This window comes from Oncorhynchus mykiss, chromosome 1 (genome assembly GCF_057628025.1).
Source record: "Oncorhynchus mykiss isolate SJ-2025 chromosome 1, ASM5762802v1, whole genome shotgun sequence".
Classification (NCBI taxonomy): domain Eukaryota; kingdom Metazoa; phylum Chordata; class Actinopteri; order Salmoniformes; family Salmonidae; genus Oncorhynchus; species Oncorhynchus mykiss.
Genome location: NC_143022.1, coordinates 82153455 through 82168224, shown reverse-complemented (window position 1 = coordinate 82168224; position 14770 = coordinate 82153455). Strand labels below are relative to the sequence as shown.

Genomic DNA, 14770 nt, shown 5'->3' with positions numbered 1-14770 from the left:
TTCAGTGCAGTTCATGACCATGGTCCTAGGAGATTGGTAATTGAACTCCCATTGAGACCCTGTGCGCCCACCACCACCACCCTAGGATTGCCAAATAGCAGCTGCAGGGGATTACATTTTAATGATATATATATATATATATATATATATATATATATATTTTTGCAACCGTAAAGGTATCTTCTCTAGCTGCGGTTAGTTGTTTATGACAGCCCTGTGTGTAGGTTATGGGCCCTAGTGCTCTGGTATGCTCACACACACAGTGTTAATCACACCTGGGCTTGGTACAGTACACCCAGTCCTACAGCCATTATACAGAGCCATGGGACAGGGGGACCATGACATTCATACAGGCCATTCTCCACTGTTCCCTTTGGTTCCACAGCTTCTATGTCCACAGGATTCTCATAGGCGTTAATAATTCAGAGTTGACACTTCCATTTGTGTGTGTGTGTGTGTGTGTGTGTGTGTGTGCGAACAGTGCAGACGGGGGGGGGGGTTGGTGTGTGTACCCAGTCCCGGTGCTGTTCTGTTTTTCAGTATGTACGGTAGGGTGGTATGGTACAGGCATACTGAAATGAAATCCAGGCAAGAAAGGAACACAGGAAAGGAACACTTCTCCCCTGTTGCTAGGTAATGGACCTGGAGCTGGGTTAATTGCTGTATTAAAAAGCATGTAACAGAGAGAGCCTGGCAGATTGGGTGGGCTGCAGAGAACAAATGCCAAGGAGCTCAGATTACCAGGCTACAGAGCGTTAAAGGCCTTAAATATACAGCTCATTCTGGGGTCCAGGGGAGTTTCAGTCACAGTTGCTTGGATGGTAGTATGAGTAGGGTGTCGCAGGTCACAGTGGCGGTATAATTTCTTGGTATAGCGGTTGAGTGCTTGACCCTACACAAGTTTTTGAAAAGTGCTTCTTATATGTCAAATGTTCCTACTGAAGCCAAACCTGTAGCCTGATCTCTATGTGCATGTTTTTTTCAGCTTGTGATGAATGGAAAGTCCTGCCCAGACCAGATCTCCACCGTGACGTCAACCGCTTTGGCCACACCTCCGTCGTCAGCAATGGGTCAGTCACTTGCATCCAGTATATTGCCCCTCCGTTACTTGGTATTTGTAGTTTTTTTATCTCTTTCATGAGTTTCCTCAGTGTTCCCTGGTAATGATGTGTACTCTGTGTTGTGTTCTCTCCCCAGGTCTATGTATGTGTTTGGTGGTTTCTCTGGTGTGTTGCTGAATGACGTGCTGGTCTACACCCCTCCCAGCTGCCAGGCCTTCAGTGAGGAGCAGCGCTGTGCCAACGCCAGCCCTGGCATCCGCTGTGTCTGGCTTAGGGACCACTGTGTCCCCTGGGACACCAGCCATGCCAACGGCAGCGTGCCCGCTCCCTTCTGCCCTCCACGCACCAGTACGTGTTGTATGACATTGCCCTCGTCACCATTTGAGTTTACATACCGAGCAATACTTACCTTGGAAATTAGGATGGCAACAATTTACTCAAATTTGTAGCCTCCACGATGATTGAATCCACACCTGGATATATGTGTTCACATGTTTTTATCTGTATGTTTCTCATGGGGAGAGATGCTTTCACTTCCCTCTGGTAGTTCAAATCAAAATCTCATTTTATTTGTCACATGCTTCATAGACAACAGGTGTAGACTAACAGTGAAACGCTTACTTATGGATCATTTTCCAACCATGCAGACTTAAAGATAAAATAGAAATAGTGACACGAGGAATAAATACAGTGAATAATAAATACACACAATGACTAAAAATAACATGGCTATATACAGGGAGTAGAAAATAACATGGCTATATACAGGGAGTAGAAAATAACATGGCTATATACAGGGAGTAGAAAATAACATGGCTATATACAGGGAGTAGAAAATAACATGGCTATATACAGGGAGTAGAAAATAACATGGCTATATACAGGGAGTAGAAAATAACATGTCTATATACAGGGAGTAGAAAATAACATGGCTATATACAGGGAGTAGAAAATAACATGGCTATATACAGGGAGTAGAAAATAACATGGCTATATACAGGGAGTAGAAAATAACATGGCTATATACAGGGAGTAGAAAATAACATGGCTATATACTGGGAGTAGAAAATAACATGGTTATATACAGGGAGTAGAAAATAACACGGCTATATACAGGGAGTAGAAAATAACATGGCTATATACAGGGAGTAGAAAATAACATGGCTATATACAGGGAGTAGAAAATAACATGGCTATATACAGGGAGTAGAAAATAACATGGCTATATACAGGGAGTAGAAAATAACATGGCTATATACAGGGAGTAGAAAATAACATGGCTATATACAGGGAGTAGAAAATAACATGGCTATATACAGGGAGTAGAAAATAACATGGCTATATACAGGGAGTAGAAAATAACATGGCTATATACAGGGAGTAGAAAATAACATGGCTATATACTGGGAGTAGAAAATAACATGGTTATATACAGGGAGTAGAAAATAACACGGCTATATACAGGGAGTAGAAAATAACATGGCTATATACAGGGAGTAGAAAATAACATGGCTATATACAGGGAGTAGAAAATAACATGGCTATATACAGGGAGTAGAAAATAACATGGCTATATACAGGGAGTAGAAAATAACATGGCTATATACAGGGAGTAGAAAATAACATGGCTATATACAGGGAGTAGAAAATAACATGGCTATATACAGGGAGTAGAAAATAACATGGCTATATACAGGGAGTAGAAAATAACATGGCTATATACAGGGAGTAGAAAATAACATGGCTATATACAGGGAGTAGAAAATAACATGGCTATATACAGGGAGTAGAAAATAACATGGCTATATACAGGGAGTAGAAAATAACACGGCTATATACAGGGAGTAGAAAATAACACGGCTATATACAGGGAGTAGAAAATAACATGGCTATATACAGGGAGTAGAAAATAACATGGCTATATACAGGGAGTAGAAAATAACATGGCTATATACAGGGAGTAGAAAATAACATGGCTATATACAGGGAGTAGAAAATAACATGGCTATATACAGGGAGTAGAAAATAACACGGCTATATACAGGGAGTAGAAAATAACACGGCTATATACAGGGAGTAGAAAATAACATGGCTATATACAGGGAGTAGAAAATAACACGGCTATATACAGGGAGTAGAAAATAACATGGCTATATACAGGGAGTAGAAAATAACATGTCTATATACTGGGAGTAGAAAATAACATGGCTATATACAGGGAGTAGAAAATAACATGGCTATATACAGGGAGTAGAAAATAACATGGCTATATACAGGGAGTAGAAAATAACATGGCTATATACAGGGAGTAGAAAATAACATGGCTATATACAGGGAGTAGAAAATAACACGGCTATATACAGGGAGTAGAAAATAACATGGCTATATACTGGGAGTAGAAAATAACATGGCTATATACAGGGAGTAGAAAATAACATGGCTATATACAGGGAGTAGAAAATAACACGCTATATACAGGGAGTAGAAAATAACATGGCTATATACAGGGAGTAGAAAATAACATGGCTATATACAGGGAGTAGAAAATAACATGGCTATATACTGGGAGTAGAAAATAACATGGCTATATACAGGGAGTAGAAAATAACATGGCTATATACAGGGAGTAGAAAATAACATGGCTATATACAGGGAGTAGAAAATAACATGGCTATATACTGGGAGTAGAAAATAACATGGTTATATACAGGGAGTAGAAAATAACACGGCTATATACAGGGAGTAGAAAATAACATGGCTATATACAGGGAGTAGAAAATAACATGGCTATATACAGGGAGTAGAAAATAACATGGCTATATACAGGGAGTAGAAAATAACACGGCTATATACAGGGAGTAGAAAATAACACGGCTATATACAGGGAGTAGAAAATAACATGGCTATATACTGGGAGTAGAAAATAACATGGTTATATACAGGGAGTAGAAAATAACACGGCTATATACAGGGAGTAGAAAATAACATGGCTATATACAGGGAGTAGAAAATAACATGGTTATATACAGGGAGTAGAAAATAACATGGCTATATACAGGGAGTAGAAAATAACACGGCTATATACAGGGAGTAGAAAATAACATGGCTATATACTGGGAGTAGAAAATAACACGGCTATATACAGGGAGTAGAAAATAACATGGCTATATACTGGGAGTAGAAAATAACATGGTTATATACAGGGAGTAGAAAATAACACGGCTATATACAGGGAGTAGAAAATAACATGGCTATATACAGGGAGTAGAAAATAACATGGCTATATACAGGGAGTAGAAAATAACATGGCTATATACAGGGAGTAGAAAATAACACGGCTATATACAGGGAGTAGAAAATAACACGGCTATATACAGGGAGTAGAAAATAACATGGCTATATACAGGGAGTAGAAAATAACATGGTTATATACAGGGGGTAGAAAATAACATGGCGTTTAGAAGTCTAATGGCTTGGGGGTAGAAGCTGTTCAGGGTTGTGTTGGTTCTAGACTTGGTGCATTGTTACCACTTGCCGTATGATAGCAGAGAGAAAGTCTGTGGCTTGGGTGGCTGGAGTCTTTTTAACAATTTTTGGGGGCTTCCTCTGACACCGCCTGGTATAGAGGCCCTGGATGGAAGGGAGTTTGGCCCCAGTGATGTACTGTAGGACCTTGCATGGTGATGCAGACAGTCAAGAAGCTCTCAACAGTGCAGTTGTAGAACCTTTTGAGGATCTGAGGGCCCATACCAAATCTTTATAGTCAATGAACAGCATTCGCACGTAGGTGTTCCTTTTGTCCAAGTGTGAAAGGGCAGTGTGGAGTGTAATAGAGATTGCGTCATCTGTGGAACTGTTGGGGCGGTATGCACATTTGAGTGGTTCCAGGGTGTCTGGGATGATAGTGTTGATGTGAGCCCCCTTCAAACGATTTCATAGCTACAAATCAAATCGCGTGGTCACATACACGTGTTTAGCAGATGTTATTGCGGGTGTAGCGAAATGCTTGTGCTTCTAGTTCCGACTAGAGTTGCAAAGGGTCGGAAGTTAAGTCCTGGAATTTTGGGAATTTTGCTTAAATTCATCAAAAAAGTTGCTTACAACAGTGAACCTTTTTTTGTGGGATACACAAAGGCAATTCTAGGTCTTGTGACATATTTTGGTTAAACTAACCCCAATTCAATGGAATTGCATCCCTCTGCATGCACAGTGCATTCTTCCATCACATGTACAGCTGATTCTCAAGATCTTGCACACTAATGAGATGCAATTGAGCCCACACTACTACACTGTCTGAGCCAAGGACTACATGCTTTCTGGTAAGTTTTGATTACAATGCTGGATGGGGTGAATAGTAGTAGCCTACAGCAAAGTGTGTTTAAATAATTTCTAACTTGTTAACAATTTCTGCTAGTTATTTTTTTCTACCATTTACCTGTGCAAGGTATTTTTTTATTATTATTATTTTTTGTTTACAATTTATTTTTCTTATCTTTACAGGAAAATGCCACAGGCACTATCTGAGGTGTGGAGACATTTCACTGCAGCTAATGTAGAAGGAAAAGCTGTGTACATTTGCAAATACTGTGCAAAATTTTATGTGAAGAATGCAACAAAGATGCAGTGTCATCTGGCCAAGTGCATGAAGTTCCCTCAGTGCTCACAACAAGCAACCTCTGACAAAAGTCCCTCTACTTCGATTTGAGGTGAAAATGATGAAACAGACACCTTATTGATAGCAACAGCTCATGGTCCTCCTGGAATCACTCAATGGAGGAATGTAGTCAGAGAAATGCTGATGAATGTCTTGCTCGAGTTGTGCATGCAACTGATTCACCGCTGATGCTCACGGCAATGTGTATTGGAAGAGATTTCTGAATGTGCTTTGCCCAGCATACACCCCTCCAACCAGACATGCTTTATCTACTATTTTGCTGGATGCAGAGTTCAACAGAGTTCAAGTGAAGGTCAAGCACATCATAGAGATAGCAGACTGTATTGCAATCATCTCTGATGGGTGGTCGAATGTTCGTGGGCAAGGACTAATGAACTCCATCTCAACCAGTATTCTACAAGAGCACAGATACAAGGGACAACAGACACACCGGTCTCTGCATTGCAGATGAGCTGAAGGACGTCATCAATGACCTTGGACCACAGGAGGTATTTGCACTGGTGACAGACAATGCTGCGAACATGAAGGCTGCTTGGTCTAAAGTGGAGGAGTCCTACCCTCATATCACACCCACTGGCTGTGCTGCTCATGCATTGAATCTGCTCCTCAAGGACATCATGGCACTTAAAACAATGGATACACTCTTCAAGAGAGCCAGGGAAATGGTTAGGTATGTGAAGGGTCATCAAGTTATAGCAGCAATCTATCTCACCAAGCAAAGTGAGAAGAATAAGAGCACCACGTTGAAGCTGCCCAGCAACACCATTGGGGTGGTGTTGTCATCATGTTTGACAGTCTCCTGGAGGGGATGGAGTCTCTCCCAAGAAATCAAGTCTTCCGATATGGACATGGCCATCAAGAGGATCCTCCTGGATTATATATTTTGGGAGAGAGTGGGCAGTAGTCTGAAACTCCTCAAACCTATAGCAGTAACCATTGCACGGATTGAGGGAGGCAATGCCATTCTGTCTGATGTTCAGACTTTGCTTGCAGATGTCAGAGAAGAAATCCGTAATGCCCTGCCCACTTCTGTTGCTCCAAGCAGAGGAAACTGCAGTTCTGAAATACATCAAAAAGCATGAAGACTTCTGCCTGAAGCCCATACACGCCGCAGCGTACGTGTTGGACCCCAAGTATGCTGGCAAGAGCATCCTGTCTGGTGCAGAGATCAACAAGGCCTATGGTTTCATCACTACCGTGTCTCGCCACCTTGGCCTGGATGAGGGCAAGGTTCTTGGCAGTCTGGTGAAGTACACTTCCAAGCAAGGGCTTTGGGATGGAGATGCAATATGGCAAGTCGTGCCAACATATCTCATCAGCCAGCTGGTGGAAAGGACTTTGTGGATCTGAGGCTCTTTCCCCTGTTGCCTTCATCATCATCAAATCAACGTTTATTTGTCACGTGCGCCAAATACAACAGGTGTAGACCTTAGAGTGAAATGCTTACTTACAGGCTCTAACCAATAGTGCAAAAAAGGTGTTAGGTGAACAATGTGTAAGTAAAGAAATAAAACAACAGTAAAAAGACAGGCTATATACAGTAGTGAGGCTACATACAGACACTGGTTAGTTAGGCTGATTGAGGTAGTATGTACATGTAGATCTGGTTAAAGTGACTATGCATATACGATGAACACAGAGTAGCAGTAGCGTAAAAGAGGGGGTTGGCGGGTGGTGGATGGCGGGACACAATGCAGATGGCCCGGTTAGCCAATATTCGGGAGCACTGGTTTTTCGGCCCAATTGAGGTAGTATGTACATGAATGTATAATTAAAGTGACTATGCATATATGATAAACAGAGTAGCAGCAGTGTAAAAAGAGGGTTTGAGGGGGGGGGGGGGACACAATGCAAATAGTCCGGGTAGCCATTTGATTACCTGTTCAGGAGTCTTATGGCTTGGGGGTAAAAACTGTTGAGAAGCCTTTTTGTCCTAGACTTGGCACTCCGGTACCGCTGTCCATGCAGTAGTAGAGATAAGTCTATGACTGGAGTGGCTGGGGTCTTTGACAATTTTTAGGGCCTTTCTCTGACACCACCTGGTGTAGAGGTCCTGGATGGCAGGCAGCATAGCATTCTAGTTTGTTGTTGATGTGGACACCAAGGAATTTGAAGCTCTCAACCTGCTCCACTACAGCCCCGTCGATGAGAATGGGGGCGTGCTTGGTCCTCCTTTTCCTGTAGTCCACAATCATCTCCTTAGTCTTGGCTACGTTGAGGGATAGGTTGTTATTCTGGCACCACGTGGCCAGGTCTCTGACCTCCTCCCTATAGGCTGTCTCATTGTTGTCTTATGATCAGGCTTACCACTGTTGTGTCGTCAGCAAAATTAATGATGGTGTTGGAGTCATGCTTGGCCATGCAGTCGTGGGTGAGTACAGGAGGGAGTACAGGAGGGGACTGAGCACACACCCCTGTTGAGCTCCAGTGTTGAGGATCAGCGTGGCAGATGTGTTGCTACCTACCCTCACCACCTGGGGGCGGCCCGTCAGCAAGTCTAGGATCCAGTTGCAGAGGGAGGTGTTTAGTCCCAGGATCCTTAGCTTAGTGATGAGCTTTGAGGGTACTATGGTGTTGAAATCTGAGCTGTAGTCAATGAATAGCATTCTCACATTAGTGTTCCTTTTGTCCAGGTGGGAAAGGGCAGTGTGGAGTGCAATAGAGATTGCATCATCTGTGGATCTGTTGGTGCGGTATGCAAATTGAAGTGGGTCTAGTGTTTCTGGGATAATGGTGTTGATGTGAGCCATTACCAACCTTTCAAAGCACTTCATGGCTACGGACGTGAGTGCTACGGGTCTGCAGTCATTTAGGCAGGTTGCTTTTGTGTTCTTGGGCACAGGGACTATGGTGGTCTGCTTGAAACATGTTGGTATTACAGACTCAATCAGGGACATGTTGAAAATGTCAGTGAGACACCTCCTGCCAGTTGGTCAGCACATGCCCAGAGCACACGTCCCGGTAATCCGTCTTGCTCCGCAGCCTTGTGTATGTTGACCTGTTTAAAGGTCTTACTCAAGTCGGCTACGGAGTGCGTGATTACACAGTCGTCCGGAACAGCTGATGCTCTCTTGCATGCCCCAGTGCTGCTTTCCTCGAAGTGAGCATAGAAGTGATTTAGCTCGTCTGGTAAGCTCGTGTCACTGGGCAGCTCGCAGCTGTGCTTCCCTTTTGTAGTCTGTAATAGTTTGCAAGCCCTGCCACACAAGACTAGTGTCGGAGCCGGTGTAGTTGATTCAATCTTAGCCCTGTATTGACGCTTTGCCTGTTTGGTGGTTCGTCGCAGGGCATAGCAGGATTTCTTGTAAGCTTCTGGGTTAGAGTCCCACACCTTGAAAGCTGCAGCTCTACCCTTTAGCTCAGTGTGAATGTTTCCTCTAATCCATGGCTTCTGGTTGGGGTATGTACGTACGGTCACTGAGGGGACGACGTCCTCGATGCACTTATTGATAAAGCCAGTGACTGATGTGGTGTACTCCTCAATGCCATCGGAAGAATCCCGGAACATATTCCAGTCTGTGATAGCAAAACAGTCCTGTAGTTTAGCATCTGCTTCATCTGACCACTTTTTTATAGACCGAGTCACTGGTGCTTCCTGCTTTAATTTTTGCTTTTAAGCAGGAATCAGGAGGATAGAGTTGTGGTCGAATTTACAAAATGGAGGGTGAGGGAGAGCTTTGTACGCGTCTCTGTGTGTGTACAGGTGATCTAGAATTTTGGTTTGGTAGAACTGATTTAAGTTTCCCTGCATTAAAGTCTCTGGCCACTAGGAGCGCTGTCTCTGGGTGAGTGGTTTCCTGTTTGCTTATTTCCTTATACAGCTGACTGAGTGCGGTCTTAGTGCCAGCATCTGCCTGTGGTGGTAAATAAACAGCCACGAAAAGTATAGCTGAAAACTCACTAGGCATGTAGTGCCTGCAATTTATCACAATATACTCTACTTCAGGCGAGCAAAATCTAGATACTTCCTTAGATTTCTTGCACCAGCTGTTGTTTACAAATATACACAGACCGCCCCCCCTCGTCTTACCGGCGTGTGCTGTACTATCTTTCCAGTGCAGCGCATTTCCCGCTAGCTGAATATCCATGTCGTCAGTCAGCCACGATTCCGTGAAACATAGGATATTACAGTTTTTGATGTCCCGTTGGTAGGATATTCGTGATCGTACCTCGTCTAATTTATTGTCCAATGATTGCACGTTGGCGAGTAGTATTGATGGTAACGGCAGCTTTCCCAGTTGCCTTCGCCGGGTCCTGGCCAGGCATCCGGCTCTTTGTCCTCTGTACCTGCGTTGCTTCCTCTTGCAAATAACGGGGATGTCGGTCCTGTGGGGTGTTTGGAGATTGTCTTGTGCGTCGTCTTTGTTGTAGAAAAATGTTTTTCTAATCTGAGGTGAGTGATCGCTGTCCTGATATCCAGAAGATATTTTTTTCTCCGTAAGATACGGTTGCAGAAACATTATGTACAAAAGTTACAAATAACGCAAAAAACCCCACATAATAGCACAATTGGTTGGGCGCCCGTAAAACTGCTGCCATTTCAACTGGTCCTTGTTTGGGAACATGCACACCAAAGCACGTAACAGGCTGACCAATACAAGGGTTGAAAAATTGGTGGCCATCCGGGCAAATTTGTGTCTTTTTGAGCCTGACAACGAGCCTTCCTCAACAAAGTTGGAAAGTGACAGTGAAGATGAGGCCTCAGAGTCTGATGTTCAAGAGGTGGACATTGAGGAGGTCCAGGGAGAAGACATGGAAGCCTGAGAGGAAGACAACCAAAGCTTTAGTTTCTAGACTATAATTTTACAGATGTATGTTGAAAACGTTTTTGGTAGATGTGATGGATCATTGGGGATCATTCAATATTCCCTTTCATTTGTTGTTCAGTGAAATCATCCCATGTGAAGAGTCAACTCATTTAATTGAAGTTCAATTCGTAAATATTTTTTACATTTTAATTTCTATTGGAATTACTTAATTATTTTAATTGTCTACTTATGATAAGGTAAACGGTTTATGTTTCTGTCTCTATTTATCCAATGCAAAAAACATCTACATTTAAATGATATTCCTTTGCATATATTTCCGTTAATTCCCATATATTCCTGTTAATTCCCATGGAACGTTTCCACCTCTGAATATTCCCCAACATGTGCAACCCTAGTTCCGACAGTGCAGCAATATCTAACAAGTAATATCTAACCATTTCACAACATAGACCCAATACACACAAATCTAATTAAAGGAATGGAGTTAGGAATATATAATTAAATGGACGAGCAATGTTAGAGCGGCATAGACTAAGATACTGTAGAATAGTACAGAATATACAGTGGGGCAAAAAAGTATTTAGTCAGCCACCAATTGTGCAAGTTCTCCCACTTAAAAAGATGAGAGAGGCCTGTAATTTTCCTCATAGGTACACTTCAACTATGACAGACAAAATTAGAAAAAAAATCCAGAAAATCACATTGTAGGATTCTTTATGAATTTATTTGCAAATTATGGTGGAAAATAAGTATTTGGTCACCTACAAACAAGCAAGATTTCTGTCTCTCACAGACTTGTAACTTCTTCTTTAAGAGGCTCCTCTGTCCTCCACTCGTTACCTGTATTAATGGCACCTGTTTGAACTTGTTATTAGTATAAAAGACACAATTGTCCACAACCTCAAACAGTCACTGCAATTATTAGGAAATTAAAGACATACAAGACCACTGCTAATCCCCCTCGATCTGGGGCTCCACGCAAGATCTCACCCCGTGGGGTCAAAATGATCACAAAAATCCCAGAACCACATGGGGGGACCTAGTGAATGACCTGCAGAGAGTTGGGACCAAAGTAACAAAGCCTACCATCAGTAACACACTACGCCGCCAGGGACTCAAATCCTGTAGTGCCAGACGTGTCTCCCTGCTTAAGCCAGTACATGTCCAGGCCCGTCTGAAGTTTGCTAGAGAGCATTTGGATGATCCAGAAGAAGATTGGGAGAATGTCATATGGTCAGATGAAACCAAAATATAACTTTTTGGTAAAAACTCAACTCGTCGTGTTTGGAGGACAAAGAATGCTGAGTTGCATCCAAAGAACACCATACCTACTGTGAAGCATGGGGGTGGAAACATCATGCTTTGGGGCTGTTTTTCTGCAAAGGGACCAGGACGACTGATCTGTGTAAAGGAAAGAATGAATGGGGCCATGTATCGTGAGATTTTGAGTGAAAACCTCCTTGCATCAGCAAGGGCATTGAAGATGAAATGTGGCTGGCTCTTTTAGCATGACAATGATCCCAAATACACCGCCTGGGCAACGAAGGAGTGGCTTCGTAAGAAGCATTTCAAGGTCCTGGAGTGGCCTAGCCAGTTTCCAGATCTCAACCCCATAGAAAATCTTTGGAGGGAGTTGAAAGTCCGTGTTGCCCAGCAACAGCCCCAAAACATCACTGCTCTAGAGGATATATCTATGGAGGAATGGGCCTAAATACCAGCAACAGTGTGTGAAAACCTTGTGAAGACTTACAGTAAACGTTTGACCTCTGTTATTGCCAACAAAGGGTATATAACAAAGTATTGAGAAACTTTTGTTATTGACCAAATACGTATTTTCCACCATAATTTGCAAATAAATTCATAAAAAAATCCTACAATGTGATTTTCTGGATTTTTTTTCTCATTTTGTCTGTCATAATTCAAGTGTACCTATGATGAAAATTACAGGCCTCTCATCTTTTTAAGTGGGAGAACTTGCACAATTGGTGGCTGACTAAATACTTTTTTGCTCCACTGTACATGTAAGATGAGGAATATAAGATGTGTAAACATTATTAAAGTGGCATTATTTAAAGTGACTAGTGTTCCATTTATTAAATTGGCCAATAATTTAGAGTCTTTATGTAGGCAGCAGCCTCTCTGTGTTAGTGATGGCTGTTTAACAGTCTGATGGCGATAGAAGCTGTTTTTCAGTCTCTGTCCCAGCTTTGAAACACCTGTACTGACCTTGCCTTCTGGATAGTAGCGGGGTGACCATGCGGTGGCTAAGGGGGTTGTTGTCCTTTGATTTTTTTGTCCTTCCTGTGACATTGGGTGTGAGCACTATGGGCGATGGTCATTTAGACAGGTTACCGTGGCGATCTTGGGCACAGGGACTATGGTGGTCTGCTTGAAGCATATGTATTACAGACTCGGACAGGGAGAGGTTGAAAATGTCAGTGAAGACACTTGCCAGGTGGTCAGCACATTATACATCGAGGTAATTTGTCTGGCCTTGCAGCCTTGGGAATGTTAACCTGTTTAAAGGTCTTTCTCACATCGGCTACGTAGAGCGTGATTACATAGTCGTCCAGCTTGTTCTCTCACACGTAGTTCAGTGGTTTGTTTCGAAGCAAGCATTCAAGACATTTAGCTCGTATGGTAGGCTCGTGTCACTGGGCAGCTAGTGGCTGGGTCTACCTTTTGTAACTCGAGATAGTTTGCAAGCCCTGCCACATCCGACGAGTGTCAGCCTGTGTAGTAGGATTGTAAGGGGTCCTGGATTGAAGCTTTTCCTGTTTGATGGTTCGTCGGAGGGTGTAGCAGGATTTCTAGTAAGCTTCCAGATTAGTGTCCCGCTCCTTGAAAGCGGCAGCTCTAGCCTTTAGTACTGGACAGCTTTGTGACATCAATTGGACTTTGGTGGTCAAGATGTGTTGGTATCTGTATTGATTCCGCAAAAGCCATGACAGGGAGACATAGTAGAGTGGTAACACGTGTTCAAGCAGTTGCTCCCGATGCCACTTGGGTACACTGCAGCATCCACTGAGAGGTTCTTGCTGCCAAGGGAATGCCTGACAGCTTGAAAGACGTTTTGGACACCACAGTGAAAATTGTTAACTTTCTTAAAGCAAGGACCCTGAACTCTCGTGTATTTTCTGCATTATGCAATGATACGGGCAGCGACCATGTAACGCTTTTACAACATATAGAATTGCGCTGGTTATCAAGGGGCAAAGTATTGACGTGTTTTTTTAAATTGTGAGGCGAGCTTAAAGTTTTCTTTACTGACCATAATTTTCACTTGTCTGACCGCTTGTATGATGACGCGTTTCTCACATGACTGGCCTATCTGGGTGATGTTTTTTCTCACCTGAATGATCTGAATCTAGGATTACAGGGACTCTATACAACTATATTCAATGATTGGGACAAAATTGAGGCTATGTTCAAGAAGTTGGAGCTCTTCTCTGTCTGCATTAACAAGGACAACACCCAGGTCTTGTATGATTTTTTTTGTGTGCAAATGAACTCAAGCTTACAGACAATGTCAAATGTGATATAGCGAAGCATCTAAGTCCACTTACCAATATCTGAACAAGAGAGCCTCATCGAAATTGCAGCAAGCGGTTCTGTAAAAATGTAATTTAATCAGAAGCTACTGCCAGATTTCTAAATAGGGCTGTGCTCAGAGTATCCTGCCTTGGCAATTGCGCTGTTAAGACATTGATGCCCTTGGCAACCACGCACCAATGTGAAGAGTGGATTCTCGGCCCTCACTAGCATGAAACTAAATACAGGCACAGACTGTGTGTGGGAAATGATTTAAGACAGACTCTCTCCAATACAACCCAAATTTGCAGAGTTATGTGCAAGCACACCCTTCTCATTAACCTGTGGTGAGTTATTCACAATTTACGATTAACAAATAAAGTTTTATATGTAAGGTGGCTAAATAAAGAGCAAAGTTACTGATTATTATTTGTGCCCTGGTCCTATAAGAGCTCTTTGTCACTTCTCACGGGTTGTGACAAAAACTCACACTTAGTCTTATGTTTAATAAATGTATGGGAACCACTGCTCTAGAACTAAGCAACAGCTCTAGTTGACATTCCTGCAATCAGCATGCCAATTTAACGCTCCCCCAAAACTTGAGACATCGCGCACCAGACTTTGTTAACAAAGAGACACACACCTGCCTTTGAGTTTACGAGACGCTGTGGTTCTGTCCTGCGGATGCATAGAAAAAACCGCTAGATTTATATTAACCATGTCCCCGTTCAGCC

General features: G+C 42.6%; 1 protein-coding gene across 2 annotated transcripts in view; it reads left to right on the top strand.

Annotated features, from left to right (window-relative positions):
• The window catches only part of LOC110532724 (attractin-like protein 1), a 322954-nt gene that overhangs the window by 72556 nt on the left and 235628 nt on the right, over nucleotides 1-14770 (top strand). For both annotated transcript variants that reach the window (XM_036986147.2, XM_036986138.2), the window contains exons 11-12: nucleotides 986-1070; nucleotides 1198-1409. In XM_036986147.2, coding sequence (XP_036842042.1) covers nucleotides 986-1070; nucleotides 1198-1409 — 297 coding nt within the window. The remainder of the gene's footprint in view (nucleotides 1-985; nucleotides 1071-1197; nucleotides 1410-14770) is intronic.